Source organism: Sphaerodactylus townsendi, linkage group LG16, assembly GCF_021028975.2.
Source record: "Sphaerodactylus townsendi isolate TG3544 linkage group LG16, MPM_Stown_v2.3, whole genome shotgun sequence".
In the NCBI taxonomy this organism is placed as follows: domain Eukaryota; kingdom Metazoa; phylum Chordata; class Lepidosauria; order Squamata; family Sphaerodactylidae; genus Sphaerodactylus; species Sphaerodactylus townsendi.
Window position 1 is genome coordinate 17644637 of NC_059440.1, and position 19190 is coordinate 17663826.

Sequence of the window (19190 nt, forward strand, 5' to 3'; positions counted from 1 at the left end):
CATCCGTCACTTCTTGGACCATCTTTGTTCTCGAATGCTTCGCTTGTGTCCTGGTGCTTTTGGGGCAGTGGTGGGATCCAAAAATTTTAATAACAGGTTCCGATGGTGGTGGGATTCAAACAGTGGCGCCACCGCACACACGCACCTCCAGTCCCTATTGGGCAGGGAGGTTGCTTTAGTAACCCCTTCTCGGCACTCAGAAAAAATTATTAACTACTCCTAGAGAAGTGGTGAGAACTGGTTGGATCCCACCTCTGCTTTGGGGGCAAAACTAGGTAGGCATTCTAGAACAAAGACAGTCCCGGAAATGGTGGATGAACTCACAAATCTCCTGTCATCTTTATCCTGAAAAGGATATAGTAAACATCATGAGACATCACCCCATAGTCGGTAATGACCAGGTGTTTGCACAGGGAACTACTTTTACCTTTATATATTTATGCTAATTGTGTTTTGTATGTAATAGTTCACTATATCAAAGTATTTTATATTCTTTTCAGCTTACATCTTTTGGGCATTTGTGTTGTCTTTTAAATTTTGGGTTTGATTATTTTTATTATAATTATTCACAAGGATACAGTGACTTGTTAAATGTTCAGCTTTTTTCATAAGATGTCAAGGTATAACATTCTTTGCCATTCCAGTGTTACAGCATAGTAACGGGTTCAAAATATTTAAGCCAAAAAGCTTAAGCCGACAAAGGAATAAAAATCAGATAAATATTTCATTCACGCCAACAGACGGGCAAACAGCATCAGGGGAACCACGTTGAAATGGCTGCTGTCTCTTACTTTTATAGATTACATCAGAATAGCAGTAAAAAGAATACACCCTAAAGTTCATCATCATCAATTAATCATAAAGAAAGGTGGAGATTTTCCCTTTCCCAAAAACATTTGGAGTTGTCCAAGACTCTTATTGGAAGATGTCAGCACCTGGTTCTTTGACGCGAGATGAACTAGAGCCCTGTTTCTTTTTAATCTATATTGTCTTTTGTTGCCCTTCTCCTTAGGATACAATAAAGAGCCTAAACATTTTCATGTTTCTCTCTCTTTCTGTCAGCTAGAAGAATGGGGCAAAATCCAAGGTATCTGTCTGGGAGCAGTAAGACCTTAAAAACAGTTGAATTTGCACATTCTGTATAACTCTGGGCATTCTGCTGGGCTATCAAGCTTGCCTAGTAACAGAAAAAGGATAGATTTTCAAGCTTGCATTTTTCTTTGTTCAGCTGCATCATGGTTGCCAACTACCCATTACAGAAAGAAAGTAATGGGGGGCAAAAAGAAAACCTTTGCTTTTTCAGAGTATATTCCTCTTATGCCTTCTGCGCCTACACCAGTGTTTCCCTGCGTAAATGTTAACTCGCATACAAATTTCATTTTCCATACTGCACTTCCAACTCTTCATGGTGATCTGTACATCAGGAAAAGGGGAAGGGAAGTTACCTGAACTCTTTGCTCTGTTCGCATTTATTTGATATATTTATTTTTTCTAAACATTTAAGTACTCTATTTCATCTTGGCTACCTGCATTTACATTGAGTTTCCATATATCATTGTTAGTAACCATACTACAATGGCCCTGTAAGATAGGCTGCTGTCATCATACCTGTATGAAATACAGGTGTACACACAGAATCTTTTGCTATTTTTGAGGACTGTCAAATAAATTCTGCAACAGGTATGTGAAGAGTCAGTGTGATGCAGTGGTTAGAGTGTTTGACTAAGATCTGGAAGACCCAAGTTTGAATCCCCACCCTGCCATCTCAAGAACTCCTTGAAGACCCACCCAATTCAGATGGATGGAGTGTGTGAGTTGCACAGAAAGAAGAATTTTGTCAATAATCAGCTTCTCCCTGCTGGGCGACACCCTGAAGCAGCATCTGCTGAGATTTATTTCTCACTAGCAGAGGAGTTCACAGAGAGAAGATGCCCAGAACAGTTTCTGTTTGTGTTAATCCTTGAACAACTCTTGTGAATAAACGGGTGCATTTTCCTTCCCATCTGTAGATGGTCCCACATCTGGTTTCCAGATTCTCCTGTTAAGGGATCTCAGGATAGAAGTTGCTGCAAGAGATTTTTTAATATATAAATCTGACCAGTGCAGGGTGAGTGTAGAGTGCTCATCCAGATTGTGCAGGGCCTGAGTATGCATGAGGCTGTTACTGGTATTCGTACAGGGGTTCACTTATGAGCATATGTGCTGCTCTGTTTTGATTGGAATTTTTACGATTGTTTGACGTTTTAGCCAGTAGAGGGCAATGGAGCCATTCCTAACTGGGAAGCTTATGTAACCTGCCCTTAGTTAGAAATCAAAGTTTCTCAAACTAAACAAACCTCTCTAAATTAAGTAAACACTTCTGAAACCTGGCACTTTATTGTAGTTACAAAGGTATCCTGGAAGTTTGTTTGTCTGTCTGCAGGATTTATTTCCTGTTAAAACAAATGGGAGCATTGCAATCCCTTAAAGACGAACACATTTTTTTCGCTAGCTTTTACATTGTGCCACAGTAGTCATGTTTTTATTATTATTTAATTTTGTTTGATATCACAGCTGCCGGTTCTTTAGCTGGTTGTTGGCCTTTCATTTCATTTCGAGCCTCACCTAGAGGCATAGGACACTGTTATGTATCAGCAGAGTATTCACGCGGATCCCAGCAGAGCTGCCTTCTGAATCTGACAGATGTTGATTTTGTCAATTTGAAGACATTTCAAATGCGGCCCAAGTGTTTTTGGAATGGCACCCAGGGTGCTGATTACCACTGAAATGACCTCAGCTGGTTTGTGCCATAGTTGCTGAATCTAATCTTCAAATCATGGTACTTAGTGACCTTATCATGTTCTTTTTCATCTACCCAGCTATCACCAGGTATTGCTATGTCGATGATGGCTAGCTTTCTCGTCTTCGACCACTGTGATGTTCGGTATATTATATGCCAACACTTTGGCCATTTGAATTCAAATTCATCCTCCTCCTCCTAACACATCTACCCCTTTGGAATTTCATTTGATGTTGAATTATTTAAAAACACTATCAGTGTCTTTGTTACTTTTCAAAGGTTCCTGCCTCAAGTAACTTAAAGGTAAGGGAAAAGTTAGTTCCCTGTTCAAGCGCTGGGTCATTACTGACCCATGGGATGTCACCACATCATGTCATTTACTAAGCAGACTTTGTATATGGGATGGTTTGCAATCTTACAAACCAACACTTAACATAAAGGAGCAAGAAAAGGATGGAAAGAGGGAACATCTGCATTCAGTCCGGAGGCTTCAGCGTAACACTTAAATCCCCTGACTGAATCGGAGCCCAAGCACCGTAACTGGAACAGATAGAAGAGTTCACAGAAAAGAGAAGTTTTGAGGAAAGAGTTTATGTGAGAGGGGCGCTTTAAGAGGTGGTTCCAGCCATGAGTGGCAGTAGAGAAGGAAGGGCAGATTCATCTGAGAGAGCAGGTGATGGGAGGTCAATGGAGCTGAATAGGATGATAGAGGAATGGAGAGATTATTTATTTATTTTATTTATATCCCGCCCTATCGCTGCAGGAAAAGGAGAACACAGAGCCCCGCAGGATTTTGAAAATAATGACAAGGAATTTACGGTGAGACACGCAAGGAGACAGCTGGAGAATTTTATTTTGTTAAATGGAGATGTGAATAAGGAACAATAATTGGGAAAGGCTAGACTGTCCTTCAGAAGCAAACCCAATTCTTCTTTTAAAAAACCCACCAGACCTGTTGTTTATGGGAAAACCCCAGTGTATCTTGGAAACACACAAGGGTCTCCTCCACAAGAAGATTTCTAACAGCAGCCCAGCAGCCCTGAAGGAAAGCTTTCCTGCCGTGGCCTGCATTCCCCTTTGTACTGGAATGTCATGGCTTTCCAGATGTGCGCTCCATTCAGTGAGCCACAATACTGGCCAGTGAGGTCTATGCAGTGGCTTCGTGGCAGGCCGAATGGTGTGGTGGGAACACATACAGAAAGTGTGCAAATGGCAAAGCCAGGGGCCTGCAGCATGCTCCCTGGTCACTTCAGTCCTTCTGGCCAGTCCTGAGGCATTCCTACCGTTCCTTCGCTGCATAGAACCACATCCCATCTGAAACCCTGGCACTGCTCAGCAGTACCCTGTGCCTTCATCTCCACAGTCAGCTGCCTGCACTTGGCCGGCTGCCTCCTCTCACTTCATCCCAACCTTGAACCAACCCCAGGGTGATAAGGAGGCCTTCATCGAAGGGCTCCTGGAAACTTTGCAAGTTCAAGGTGACTGATGAAACCCCGAGCCTGTCTGCCACCTCCTTCCACACAGCTTGCAATCTGCCGGCTCCTGCCTAGCCAATCAGGGAGCAAGCAGGGCTGGGTTTGAGGGGCTCCTCCCCTGCAAAGGGCAACATTACACCTCTTTGTAAACAGCCACTTTCAAGTTGGCAAGGATATATTTTTTTTTAAAAAAGGATTGTCTGAGCTTACTCAGCAGAATACGCAGCAGCTGTTGAGGAAATGTGGCTGCTGTCCAGGTCATTTGATGCCCGGGCATCGCTGTGACTGGAGATCTTAGCTGATCCTTTGCCGTGCTGCTCAGCCAGTAGGTGTCCATCGGCAAGAGCGAAAATTGCAACAGGAACCACAGTGCTGTAAGTGCCCAGGAGCTTGGGTTCGGGGATCGAGGCTGGTTTCCTTTCTGTCCAGTCCTGTGACACTCTTTCCCTCTCTGTGCGGCTCCAACTTTGCTTGTTCGAACTGACAGCTAGCACTGGTAGTTTTCCTCCGAACCCCTCTGCTGGTGGCTATTTTTTTTGCACTAGCAATGGAAAGGTACAGGGCCTGTTTTGTAACTGCAGGATGAATGAATGATGCAATTCTACTCAGGGGCAGCATCATCATCTTAAGGGGGGAGCAGAAATTTGCTGAGTCTATGGATTGGATGTGGCCTTCTAGTCCCTTTCCCCCCTGTTAGTGTATTTTTGAAAGTATAGATCGGGGGAGCTTCACAATCCAAACCATAAACACAGACACAAAATGACAAATAAAGTTAAACAAACAGTTGTTACCTGCTGAGTTTAGGAAGTTTCCTGCTGTCTCTGCTTTGTTTTTGGAGGATGTAATACTATTTTATGCATTATATTTTACCCTGTGTCATGTCTAACGTGTTGTGCCAGTCAGATTTCTACAGTCCGAATCCTAGCATGAAATGTCTCCTCGTACTGACTGTATCAACTTGATTTGCTTCGAGTATCAGCAAGAAAAGCAAATTATAAATATGCACATGTAAATGTCACAACCAATTCATAGCAGCCCCAGCAAGAGGCTTTCAAAGCAAGTGAGAAGCAGATGTGGTTTGCCACTGCCTTCCTCTGCAGAGTCTTCCTTGGTGGTCTCCCATTCAAGTACCAAGACGATAAATGTAGAAAATAAATTGTTAAGAACGTACGAAAACACATTCCTGGATCAGACTGAAATTCCATCTCGTTCAGCACTCTGTTTCCGACAGTGGCCAGACATCTGCATCTAGAAAGCAATACCTATCCCTAGCTGTACAACTCTAACAGCTGGTGGATAACTCGTGAATAAGAAAGTTCCATCAAACCACCATGATAGCCAATGGTGCATGAGAGTTTTGGACTAAGACCCAGAATACCTAGGTTCAAATCCTTGCTTTGCCTTGACTCTCAGTGGGTGACCCTGGCCAGTCACTCTCCCTCCCAGCCTAACCTACTTTACAGGTAGCATAAAATGAACAATATGTATTCCTGAGCCCCTCGGGATAAACATGTGGTTCGCAGATGATGCAAGGAATAGCTAGATTGGAATAGATTATGGCTAGGAACTGTAAATAGACTTACTTTTCCTCTGTGAATCCTTTTTTAAAGCCATTGAAATCACCACTACATCTTATGGGGTCGATATGTTGAGGATGGGTCATGTGCAGAAATACTTCCATTTTGTCTGTCTTAGTGAATGACAGCATAGAGTTTTACGACGTTTGGAAACTTATGTCTGCTTTTATTAACCAAAACAATGCATCAAAAACAGCTCTAATAACCCCCTCCCCCAATTATGCTCCAATAAAGATGTATGTAAATGTGATTAATTTGAGAGCCAGGTGGTGGTTAAGAGTGGTGGACTCTAATATGGAGAAATGGGTTTGATTCCCCATGAGTGGGCAAATCTAATATGTTGAACTGGGTTTGTTTCTGCACTCCTTCACATGAGCAGCAGACTCTAATCTGGTGAACCAGATTTGTTTCCCACACCTCCACACAAGGGTCAGACTCTAATCTGGTGCACTGGGTTTGCTTCCCACACCTCCACCTGAAACCTGCTGGATGACCTTGGGCTAGTCACAATTCTCTCAAATCTCTCTCAGCCCCACCTACCTCATAAGATGCCTGTTGTGGGGAGGGAAAAGGAAGGTGTCTGTAAGATGCTTTGAGACTCCTTTTGAGAAAAGCTGGGTATAAAACCAACTTTTCTTCTTCTTAGGCTGCAATCCTTCATTCAGTTATCCTATGTGGGTTTCTAATTTGACTGGAAAATATGTGATGTAACATAGTGCAGGATTGCAGCTTCTATTTGCATAAGACATTCTTGTGGCAGGATTCATCTCTCCACAGGGCATTATGTATTTTGGCATAGAGGTTCTGGCTGGTCTGTGAATCAGTAAAGCAACAGGAAAAAACAACCTTAAGACACAGCAGGGATCCCCAATTTTCTTTTAACCTGTGAATATCTTTGGAACGTTGGTGGATTTGCATCCTTGATGTTGGATCTGAAATTCAAGTCAACAACAACTCTGTATGTCAAAATGAGATCTAGCTCACAGAGCTATGTTGCCTCATGTTACATTTCCAGCAGCATTGAAACATGTAAACTGAGGAGTGCCATAAACTGTACTTAGTGACATACGCTGACTTAGTAGATCTTATTCCTAATTCTAAACGTGTTGCAAGCCAGCATGCCGCCTTGCCATGAAACATACCGGGTGGATTTGGGCCAGACATTCTCTCTCAGTCAAACCTACTTCACAGGGCTGCTGTGAGGATTAAATGGAGGAGGAGGAGAGAACCATGTACTCCATTAGGCTCATTCCGCACATGCGGAATAGTGCACTTTCAAACTGCTTTCAGTGCTCTTTGAAGCTGTGTGGAATAGCAAAATCCACTTGCAAACAGTTGTGAAAGTGGTTTGAAAATGCATTATTTTGCGTGTGCGGAAGTGGCCTTGGAGACAGGGCAGGATAAAAATGCACTCATAAATACAGATAAATGTGAAGTCTGGTTGTGGCTGCTTATGAAAGCACTCTTCATTTTCTCCAAGGCGCTCTATATTTATAAGTTTCTGACAACAAACACTGGTTCTGGGGATGAGTCCTGTCCTTTACTATTTAGTAATTGTGTGTGTGTGTGTGTGTGTGTGTGTGTGTGTGTGTGTGTGTGTGTGTGTGTTAAAATACCAGCTATTCAATTCAAAAGCTTAACAGATAGTTCCTACCAGAATAAGAAACAATCAGTATCTAAAAACAACACAATAATGCCAGTCACCATCATAAAACATCAGCTCAAATGATGCTGGCAATAAACTCTCATGTCCAGCTATAAATAATATCTCCTGATTCTGGAATTGTAGTTTTCAGGGCAAAATATGTGACCAATTCCCATCATTGTCTCACTTTTTAAAATATGACAAGCTGGGGATCCTCGAGCGTCACCAAGGAAGAACCCCCCCACCCCGATCCTTGTTCTTTCCAGTCCTTTATTCCCAACTCCATCCATTTATTTCTGTTTCCCTCCCTCTCCTGAGCTCCTTCTCTCCGTTTTTCACTCTTGTCCTTCCCAGCCTTTTATTGTCTTTTTCCCCTCTCTCTCTGTTCCTCACCCTTTCTCTTCTCCTGCCATTTCTGCTCGTGGCAACCACTCTGGAGTTGCATAAGGCCCGGCTGCACAATCTTGTTTGCTAGGCAGCCCCGCTGTGCTGAATGGGATCTCACAAGATTTTGTAAGATCTCAGTCAGCAGACTCCATTTGGGTGGATTGTAAAACCCCTCTTACCATTCTTTTTAAAAACTGGGCATTTCCCTGCAAACGTTGAGGTCTTCCCAAATGTGCTGAATACACTTTTAAAAAAGAAACTAAACTCCTCTTTGAATATGTTCGGGGCTGGCATAATGTCCTCTCAAAGTAGCCCCATCTTCACTTTCGATCATGCAAGCAAGAGCTGTGTCACAATCCAATCTTGGACTGGAGTTGAGGTAATGCAATATCATTAGATAATGGTTTAGGGACACGGTGACGCAAAAGCCTGCCCAGCAAATTAATAGCTGGGCATGGTCCAAGGGTGTGGGCACACGTCTTTTCCCATTCTGTTGTGCAATGATGTGCCATGGCGCACGGGTTCCAGTCGTGCCTGAGAACCAGGTCTCCCCTGAGTCTGGCTCAGAGCAAACAAGACAATTTGAGCACCTTTCGTAAATCAAGGCCGACACTAAGCAAATGTAAACAGCGATCCACGCATTTGCTTGAGGCTGCCCTACAACCAATCCTGAAGGAGCGCTGACGCTTTTTCAGATTCTGTTCATACCTGAATGGCAAACTGTTGTTCCATTGGCTGTTGTGGGTTTTCTGGCCTGTGTGGCTGTGGTCACTGCTCCTAGCATTTCACCTGCATCTATGGCAGGCATCTTCAGAGGCATGTCACGGTATGAGATGTTTCTGCCCATGGCACCAGCTGTCGCATTTCCCGGAAGTTCTGTAAGATCTCTAGTTCTGTAAGATCTCGAGCAGCCCCTCTATTGAACTGCAATTCCCAGGATTCCTTGGGGTTAGCCATGGAATTGGTTTAAAACCAGTGACTGTCAATAGTGTGTAGAGTTTGGTTTCATTTGCTATTAAGGGTAAAGCTGCGAATACCTTCTTTTCTGGGATTCTCCTTTGTCTGTATTCTTTCTAGAACAGAACACATATTGATAACATTCTGAGAATGGGGATCGGGAGGCAGTAGCTTGGAATATTGAGGTAGCTAACTAAGGAAGCCAGGTGCTACTGATTTGGACTCAATTACGCCGAAAGACGCCAGGAAGATCCCCTGAAACCACCCTTGAGATCATATCATTATTTCTGCCTCTGAGGCGGAGGACTATTGAGGTGGGCTGTTGGGAGTTGCTATTGAGGGGGAGTTGTTTTGAGAGTCACTGATAGAGCTGAGGACTGGGGGGCAATTTATTTCCATCAGGAGTCGTTAAACAGTCCCTGAGTTGATATTTGTGTCTGTTCCCTCAGGGGTGCTACTTTGTCATTCTATTTGGACTATTGACATATTGATATACATTTTAGTCCCTGCTGTATGAATGAACAGCTAGCTAGGTGACAGCCAGCTGTTATGGACAGTGACCACTGCTACACCTAACCGGGTGGCAGCTGACTAAAGGCTTAGTAGCTACTGGGTTCAGTTGGAAGGCTGGCACTAAGTGGCAGTTGGTGCCAGCCATCTCTATTGTATTGATCCATGCGGCAGTGAAGGCTATTGTGCCATAGTACATATGTGTGGCAGGTACGTTACTCTACAACTCAGACAGAGTCTGAAAGTATGTCGGGGATCCCAGTGTTAGTAGAGTGGGGACAATATTTATTTATTTATTTGTTTGTTTGTTTGTTTATTTGATTTTTTATACAGCCCTCCCCCAGAGGGCTCAGGGCGGTGTACAAATAAACATATACAGACAGGGGAAGGTTAAAACCAGTACAAATATAATACAAGCCCTGTCTCCTTATTAAAACCAGTAACAGCAATACAGCCAGCATCCAAGAACTAAAACTGACCCCCGCCCGGGGAAACTGAAAAGGTCCCCACTAAAATGGGTCACATAATTAAAACAAATAGAGAACAAGGGGAGGAGGGTAGGGGACCGGGGGCACCCTCAGCAGCCGACACCCCCAAAAGCCCGGTGGAACAGCTGAGTCTTACAGGCCCTGCGGAACTCACCAAGGTCCCGCAGGGCCCGGACAGATGGAGGGAGGCTGTTCCACCAGGCAGGGGCCAGGCCTGCAAATTGGCCTCTGCCAAAAGCAGAGACTGAGCTGGGACATACGGGATAAGACGGTCCCGAAGGTACGAAGGTCCCAAGCCACGTAAAGCCTTAAGGTTAACACCAACACCTTGAAGATGACTTGGAATTCAACTGGGAGCCAAAGCAGGCTACGCAACATAGGCAAAATATGGTCTCAAAAGGCACCTCCTGTGAGCAGACGAGCTGCCGCATTTTGGACGAGTTTCAACATGCAGTCGGCCGCATTATAGACAGAGACTGAGCTACAGGCAGGCTCGATCTCTGTCTGACCTGCATCCTATCTCACGATATGTAGGTAGCAAGTAGGGACCTAACCCTGCTCCACTGCTGGTGTTGATGAACGCGATGTCCATAAATAGCAAAACAGCCAATATGAACCTGGCCTGCATTACTGAGACATGGGTGAGGGAGGGTGAAACAGTCGCCCTCAATGAACCCACCCCGCCAGGTTTTGCAGTCATCCACCAACTTCAGCTCGGGATGGTGGTGTAGCTATGCTCACCTGGAATTCGATCTCCTTTCGGATGACCCCAATCCCATGGGTATAGGGCAGGGGTAGGGAACCTGCGGCTCTCCAGATGTTCAGGAACTACAATTCCCATCAGCCCCTTTCAGCATGGCCAATTGGCCATGCTGAAAGGGGCTGATGGGAATTGTAGTTCCTGAACATCTGGAGAGCCGCAGGTTCCCTACCCCTGGTATAGGGTATTTGGGCCTGCATTGGGACTTGGAGGAGAGTAATAAAACAAATAAAATAAGACAATGCATATTTTTATTAACAGAAGTAGCTCTGAATAAAGCAAAGGTTGGCAACCTTGACTGTAGGTGCTTTTAGATCAACTGGGCTTTTCCCTTCCTCTTCCACCCCCTTCCTCCCCATACTGGCTAAACTAGAAAATGGAAAAAAAAAAACCTTTACAATGGTGTGCTTTTTGTGTGGGTGTTACTTGATCAGCTTTTGATCACTGAGGAGTTTGGCTGATAACTTCTCTTTAGGGTGTTCATTAAATAGCAAACCTTAGATGGGCTCTTTACGTCAATGGAGGGGTTAACTCTGCTGGAGAGCCAACCTTGACCGATTGCCCATCTCTGTGCTGCCCCCACAGCCAGCAAATCAGCAGCAGCAGCGTTCGCCCTCCCCCACCACCCACTTCTGCTCAAAAGGAGCCGTGCCCTGGCCAGCTCCCTCTCTCCACCTCGCTCTCGGGCACCGAGGACCCTGCAAAATGGCTCAGCACAGGGTGCAGTGTGGCAATCTCCAAAATGACCTGATCTTGTTCCCGCACAACAGGAAGGTCCTCAAAAGGATGTCCTCGCTCACAGAGATGAAGGAGATCTTCCACAACGCCGACGCCGTTTGCTTCGATGTCGACAGCACGGTCATCCGAGAGGAAGGCATCGACGAGCTGGCCAAGTTCTGTGGCGTTGGAGATGCGGTGGCAGAAATGTATGTATGCCTGTGGCTGGGCAGGAGAAAGGAGGGGTTTCCCCCATAGAAACTGGCACCCACAAGCTACTGTTAGCCTCTGTGGGAAACAAACAAGTACAGTGCAGATAACATCCTTTTTCTTCCTGCTGCCACTAAAAGTTGCTCTGATGAGTGATTTCTATTAGGGAACTGCCACCAGAGTGGAAGAGTTAGCTCTCTTGTCCCCAGACTGGATCTAAATAACCCCTGCATGGCTTCTTTTTAATGTTGCCTGCAGTTTTGCCCTAAGAAACATCGAACGACCCTTTTAAAATAGCTACCCTGCCTGTTGCTTTCTCTTTTCCACCCTGTTTTGGCCTTTGTTCTGTTTTGACTTGCTAATTCAGTTACGTTCCCCTCGAATTGTTTTCCTTCCATGAGACACACCTAGCCTCTTCAACTAGATCTTTTGTTGTCTTTTGTGTTTCACGGTGCACAGAACATTCGCCAAATTAAAGCAAAGTCATGTTTTTACAGTCGACGTTTGGTGGTTTTGTCTTGGGGTTGTTTCAAGAATGTTATTCCAAGAATCCCTTTCTATAAAAATAGGGGGTCCTTCCAGTGGTGGGATTCAAATAATTTAACAACCGGTTCCGGTGCTGGGATTCAAATAATTTAACAACTGGTTGTTTACAAGTACCATTTTAACAACCGTTTCTGCCGAAGTGGTGCGAACCTGCTGAATCCCACCACTGGGTCCTTCTACTACCCCGCCAGGTTGCTATGTGTCTTGAAATGCTTCATTGTTGTCCTTCTGGGCTGAAGTTTAAAGATTCAGGGACTGTGCCCATAATTGTGCCAAAGTGTCGTTTCTTCATTTCACATCCTGTATATACACTTCATAATCATAGCCTGAAATGATTACAGGGCTAGTTAATCCTGGTATAACTGGTTGCAGAATGAGTGGGAGAGAGTTCCTCTGAACAGTTTGACCTAAATTTCTCTGAATCTCGATTTAGGACACGCAGAGCTATGGGCGGCTCAGTAACATTCCAGGCAGCTCTAACGGCACGGCTGGGCCTCATCCGACCATCCTATGAACAGGTGCAGAAGCTAATATCAGAGCATCCGCCTCAGTTAACTCCAGGAATCAGGTAAGAGGTCTTCAAACTAGTTGCATTGTCTGTTTTATTGATTTATACTTCACCCTTCTTGACCTGAGTCAAGCTCAGGGCAACTGTCCTAGGATTCTGAGATATGGGAATCATTGCCATATGAACCATGAAGACTTGGCAGTAGGTGGCAGGAAATAGGACAGTTTGTAAAAAAATAATAATGATGGCCACCCCTGGAGACTAGAAGTGGCAGAAATATGGCTTACTTTTCAGCGAAGGACATTTGTCTTTGTCTCCATTTCATAATCATACTTGGGTGTATTTGCAAAGCAAAAAGATCCATTATATATTTGGAAAGATTTCTTGACCTGGGGTAAGATTTCACTATAAAAAGCAGCTGGGTAACAGTGGGAAGGGAAAGTGCGGAAGCCAGTTCTAATACAGTTTCAGTTATTTTGACAGTGGGTGTTTCTGTTAGATTTGCAACACTCATGGTTTCCATGAACAGACAAACCATGGTTTGCCGTTGCCTGCATGTCACAACCCCTGGTATTCCTTGGAGTCCTCTGATCCAAACACCAGGCAGGGCTGAGGCTGAGAGTGTGTGATTGTCCAAGATCACCCAGCACCCAACAAGATCGCTCAGCACCCAGCCAATGAGGTGGAGTGGTTAAGAGCAGTGGACTCTAATCTGGAGAACTTGGCTTGATTCCCCTGTCCACGAGCGGCAGACTCTGATCTGGGGAACCAGATTTGTTTGCCTGCTCCTCCAGATGAAGCCTCCTGGGTGACTTTGGGCTAGTCTCAGTTCTCTCAGAACTCTCTCGGCCCCACCCACCTCACAAGGTGTCTGTTGTGGGGAGAGAAAGGGAGTTTGTAAGCCACCTTGAGAAAAGCGGGACATAAATCCAAACTTTTCTTCTGCATCTTCGTGGCACAAATGCGGATTTGAACTTGGGTTTCCCAGGCCTAGTCTGACCCCTTAACCGTTGCCCCAAGCTGGTCATTGCTATACACGAACACAAAACATATCTATGATATGGCCTGGGAGAAGCAGCAGAAGGCCCTTGCTTTCACCTCCTGCATGTGAGCTCCCAAAGGCACCTGGTGGGCCACTGCGAGTAGCAGAGTGCTGGACTAGATGGACTCTGGTCTGATCCAGCAGGCTAGTTCTTATGTTCTTATGAGAAGGGGAGGAGAAGCAAAGGGTTATCATTTTTAATACAGTGATTGCATACATTCTTCTTCCAGACTTGACATTTCCCTTGAAATGCGGCCTTGGTCGTTGTCTGTTCTTTCCCACGCAGGGAACTGGTCAGCCGACTCCATCAGCGAGGCGTCCAGGTCTTTCTCGTCTCAGGAGGGTTTCAGAGCATCGTGGATCATGTTGCCATGCAGCTGAACATCCCGACAGCCAACGTGTATGCCAATCGGTTGAAGTTCTACTTTAATGGTAAGATTGCCTAGATGGCAGATCAGGCTTGTTGGATTCTCTCGGGAGCAATAGATATCGATCCCAGGCAACTGTTTTTTAAACCAACAGCATTATAGATTTATCTGTCCTAAAGACACAGGAAGAAAGAGTCTAATAATTGGTCTTTTTATGCAGAGCACCTCATCAAAATTGGTCTTTTTGTACAGAATGCTTCATCAAAATGGCAATGAAGAGAGACTTAGGGAGCTGGGGATGTTTAGTCTGGAGAAGCGAAGATTAAGGGGGGACATGGCAGCTATGTTTAAATATTTGAAGGGATGTTATGTCAAAGAGGGAGCAAGCTTGTTTTCTGCTGCCTCAGAGACTAGGGCAAGGAGTAATGGATTCAAGGTGCAGGAAAAGAGATTCCACCTGAACATTAGGAAAAACTTTCTGACTGTCAGAGCTGTCCGACAGTGGAATTCACTGCCTCCGAGAGTGGTGGAATCTCCTTCTTTGGAAGTTTTTAAATGGAGTCTGGATGAACATATGTTGGGACTGCTTTGTTTATGTGTTCCTGCGTGGCCAGGGGTTGGACTTGATGGCCTTTATGGTCTCTTTCAACTCTATGATTCTACCTTTCCTAAGATTCTTTAACTATTTACCCATCAGCCAGACACTTCCTTCTTGCTCCATAGTTTAACCCGTACCTGGTCCTTTGATGTGTCAATTGTTCGCTTGTAATCTTCAACCAACAAGCAGAGATTAGTTTGGAACATGTGCCTGAAAGATACACACCAACCTATTTTCCACACCCACATCTACCACCACAGAAACTGATAAAACTAAGCAACTTTTAAGATGGCAAGGGAAGAAGAATACTGGAAGCTAAATCAAACATCTTAAATAGATGGCCATCACTGAGTATCAAACTATATGTTACATTGGCAGGGTTATGTATTTATTTGATGCTTTTGTATGCCACCTTTCAGCCTCTGGCTAACAACAGAACCCCAAACCTATGATAAAAATTAACATTGCAACAAAAAAATCCTTTAAAATATTTTCTATGCCAATAAAGGCTTGCTGCTTCTCTTTAAAATATTTGCCTGTAAAAAATCAGGGACAGTAAATCAACAGGCACCATCAGTTCAACTCAAAGGCCTTGCCCAACTGATAGATCTTCTGACAAAGGATTGGGCGGCACATCCATGAAATGGAAGCCACAAAATGACGGCTGTAGGAGGCACAGTTAGCGACAAAATGATTGCCACAGCTTGACTTCATCCACATAGCGAAGATCCTTCTGCTGTGGTGGCAGCCAAAGCAAGGTTTTTTTAAAAATCTACATAGTCAACCAAATCCCCAAAAGCCAATCAGAAGGCTTAATCCTCTTTGATCTGATCCTCTTTGATCTGAGATTGCAAATGCCTTAACAGACCAGGTGCTTGGGAGCAACAGCCGCAGAAGGCCATTGCTTTCACATCCTGCATGTGAGCTCCCAAAGGCACCTGGTGGGCCACTGCGAGTAGCAGAGTGCTGGACTAGATGGACTCTGGTCTGATCCAGCTGGCTTGTTCTTATGTTCTTATGGCTTGCTGCATAAAAAGCCCTATCTGGCCACACCCAGAACACTTGGCGGGCACCAGGAAGAGTCAGCGGCGGCTGTGGCACCCTCTGGCACCACATGGGGACCTCTGAACCAAGCCCTCTTCCAGAATCCTTGCAGGAATCCATACTTTGCTTAGAAACACTGCACAGCTGCATGACTGACTTTTCTCTTTTTGATGGGCATCTCTCTAGGGGAGTATGCAGGCTTTGATGAGACGCAGCCGACAGCCGAGTCTGGTGGCAAAGGAAAAGTGATTAGCTACCTCAAAGAGCAGTTCCAGTTTAAGAAGGTTGTGATGATTGGAGATGGAGCCACAGACATGGAAGCCTGCCCCCCTGCGGTGAGTGTCCCTGTTGTGTATGGCAGCGTTCTCCACGGAGGTTAAGCGGACGCAGAGGCCAGTGAGCTTTCTGGCTGCAGGCTCAGACGCAAGCGTTCCGGCACATAATAAAAATATCACATCTGGGGCCCTAATTCAGATCACGGCTGCAATGGGAACAGAGGCAGGATTTAAGTCTTTCTCATTCGCACCACTGTCCTAGCTTAGAAAGGCCCAGGAAAGCTGCCAGAAGAGCATAGTGCAGGGAGCAAAGTTTACGCCAGCGTGGCATAGCGATTAAAAGTGGTGGACTCTAATCTGGAGCGTAGGGCTTGATCCCCCATTCTTCCATGTGAGCGGCGGACTCCTATCTGGTGAACTTGATTTGTTTCCCAGCTCCTACCCATGAAGGCTGCTGCATGATTTTGAGCTAGTCACAGTTCACTCTCTCACCCCCACTGTTGTGTGGAGAGGAATGGAAATGGTGGTTTGACACTCCTCAAAGGCAGAGAAAACTGAGTATAAAAACCAACTCTTCTTAATTTCAAACTCCATTTTTACTGCCCATTCTCCTCTTCCTTCCCCGCCTCCTTCAAAACTTTGTGCTGTAGACTTGATACAAATCAGGTTTCTTCCTTTAAAAATAATAATAATAATAATGCTGGGAGTTAAGTTCATAGAATTTTGAGCATCACATATAGTTGAGCCTATTAGAATTTGGACCTGGTTCTTCGCAGTCCAAGTACATCTGACTATCTACTTGACCACAATGGCTCACAAAACCTGACCGATTGTTGATTCTTTCTAGCATTAGATAGCACTGGACTTGAGCAATGCCATGTTTCTACAAATAGGGAAAAGGCTCTCTAGGGTGGCAGTGCCAGAGGCAATTGGAGGAAATCGCCTAAGATCATATGAAAGGGTAAAATTCAGTCGCAAACTCCTGGACAGCTCCGTAGCCTGCAGGCACACTGCTTGTTCCTAGTTAATGATTTCCCTTATCAGTTAATGATTATTTCTGATATCTTTCCGGGGAGGTGAAGGGGCCAAAATGAATTGGTCGCAGAGGCCAGCTGTTTCAGGAATGGGCATTAAGAAATAAACTCCTGAAGTTCACAGCTGAACAAAAACATGTTCCATCAAGAACTTGAAGGTTTCTTTAGTCTCTTTCTTACAAAAAGTTTTTTTTTTCCATCAAGTCCCAGCTGACTTACAGCGACTCTGTAGGGTTTTCAAGGTGAGATGTTCAGAAGTGGTAACAGAAAGAACAGCTGCGTATAACTTGCACGCCATCACACATGACAATCACAGGACAATCTGTCCTGTCTTGGTTAGGCATGGTTGGAAACTTTTGAGTTTTCCTAGGTTTTTTAGCTGGGTGAAACAAGCAACATATTCAATTAAGGTAGAGACAACGGTCTCTTCCAAAATGGCACATTCTGGGGACGTCTGCATAAATTGGCTTAACTCCCAGGTTTCTCCTCCACCCTGAAATCTGGGAATGGTCATTCTGTGATAGGGGCAAGGGGTCACTGTGATGGGTTAATGGGGCTCAGTCATAAAGTATGAAGCCACAGAGTTTTCAAGCATGCAATTTGCAGGGTTTCTTGAGAAAATCCAGGACAGTTCAATTGGCTCAGATTACATTTTTTATTATGTTGGCTCTTGGTTACATTTTAATTTTATATCTTTACATTTTACTCTGTACTGCTTGCATTTCAATGCTCCTTAACCCTGCTGTTTTTTTAAACATAAGTTAATCACCAGGTTTTTTTTAAATAAGTTAATCACCAACTTATTTTTAAAAATAAGTTAATCATCAGAGCCATCATTTTGCATCTGACAAAGCAGGTTTCAGTCCATGAAAGTTTATGCTGGAATAAAATCCTGTTTGTTTTAAGGTGCGCTGGACTTCTCTTAGTTCTGCTACCCCAGACTAACCCAGGGGCTCTTCTGGTTTATGTGCGTAGTGCCCATAAGGTCTAAATAAGATTCTGTGCAGACCAGCCAGTCAGGGAACCCGGTTCCACTCCATCAGATGTTCAGGAACTACAATTGGCCATCATGCCTGTGATAATTGTAGTTCTCAACATCTGGGTCTCCCCTGGTGTAGACAAACAGCAGCAAATGTGGGGTGGTACTTATAGGAAGAAAAGGAAGAAGGAGAGTTTGGATTTATACCCCCTCTTTCTCTGCTGTAAGGAGTCTCATGCAAACTCCTTTCCTTTCCTCTCCCCACAGCAGACACCTTGGGAGATAGGTGGGGCTGTGAGAGTTCTGAGAGAACTGTGACTGGCCCAAGGTCACCCAGCAGGCTTTATATGTAGCAGTGAGGAAATAAGTCTGGTTCACCAGATTAGAGTCCGCCGCTCATGTGGAAGAGTGGGGAATCAAACCCAGTTTTCCAGATTAGAGTCCGCTGCTCTTAACCACTCCACCACACGAGCTCTCCAGACACTTCACTGCTGCTGCTCTTACTGATTCTTCCCTTGGAGGCCATTCTCTGCCTCGTCCTTGTCACCCCCACAGGCTTACTTCTGATTTTAGAGGCCTCCTGACAGGCAGCCATCCAGCCTCCTCTCATACCAAAGAAGTCTGCCTTTTTTCTGTTTCTTTTAACTTTAAAAAAGAAATTGTGAATATTTATGGTATTCCAAGATAAAATAGGTTGATATTATGCTGCACATCAATGTTTGTGTTTCTGAGTTTCTAAACTTGTTCTGTGTCGTCTACTGGCCTTTGCGTGTCGTCTGCAGCTTCCGCAAAACTCCTCAAACATTCCCATTTAATTCCTGATGCCAACCTGCAATATATCAGACTCATGAAGGGGAAAGTCGCAGTGTGGAAGGGTTAACTGCTTGCAGATCCCTGGCCAAACTTAACCAGCACCCCTCCCACCACCCACCCCTGTCCTGGGGCTTCAAGCTTTCTGTCCTTCCCCAAACCTAAGGGGAGGGTTGTTTCTATACCTGAGCATCCCACACCCAAAGGTCTTTCACCCATGGCTAGGAATCCTGAGATCCACTGAAGAAATAACCACGGTGTCCTTTTCTGTTTTCCCAGGACTGTTTCATTGGATTTGGAGGCAACGTGGTACGGAAACAAGTAAAAGAAAAGGCCAAATGGTACATCACTCACTTCGATGAGCTGTTGAAAGAACTGGAGGAGCGATAAATTATAACAAAAACTAGTCTTATTTTATTAACATTCGTCATAGATAGATGTATAATGATGCAATTAAACATGTTCTTATTGTTGTTTGCAA

The 19190-nt window shown here is 44.7% G+C and overlaps 1 protein-coding gene across 2 annotated transcripts; it reads left to right on the plus strand.

Moving 5' to 3' along the window:
* The first annotated feature begins 4395 nt into the window (after window positions 1-4395).
* Window positions 4396-19190, plus strand: PSPH (phosphoserine phosphatase). Of its 2 annotated transcripts, XM_048519153.1 has the most exons (6): window positions 4396-4628; window positions 11349-11504; window positions 12485-12619; window positions 13888-14033; window positions 15798-15946; window positions 18989-19190. In XM_048519153.1, the coding sequence occupies exons 2-6, from the start codon at window positions 11365-11367 to the stop codon at window positions 19097-19099; spliced, it is 681 nt and encodes a 226-aa protein (XP_048375110.1). In that variant the 5' UTR covers window positions 4396-4628; window positions 11349-11364; the 3' UTR covers window positions 19100-19190. The 2 variants fall into 2 exon arrangements, with proteins under 2 accessions (XP_048375110.1, XP_048375109.1); XM_048519152.1 differs by lacking the exon at window positions 4396-4628 and having other exon boundaries at window positions 11234-11504.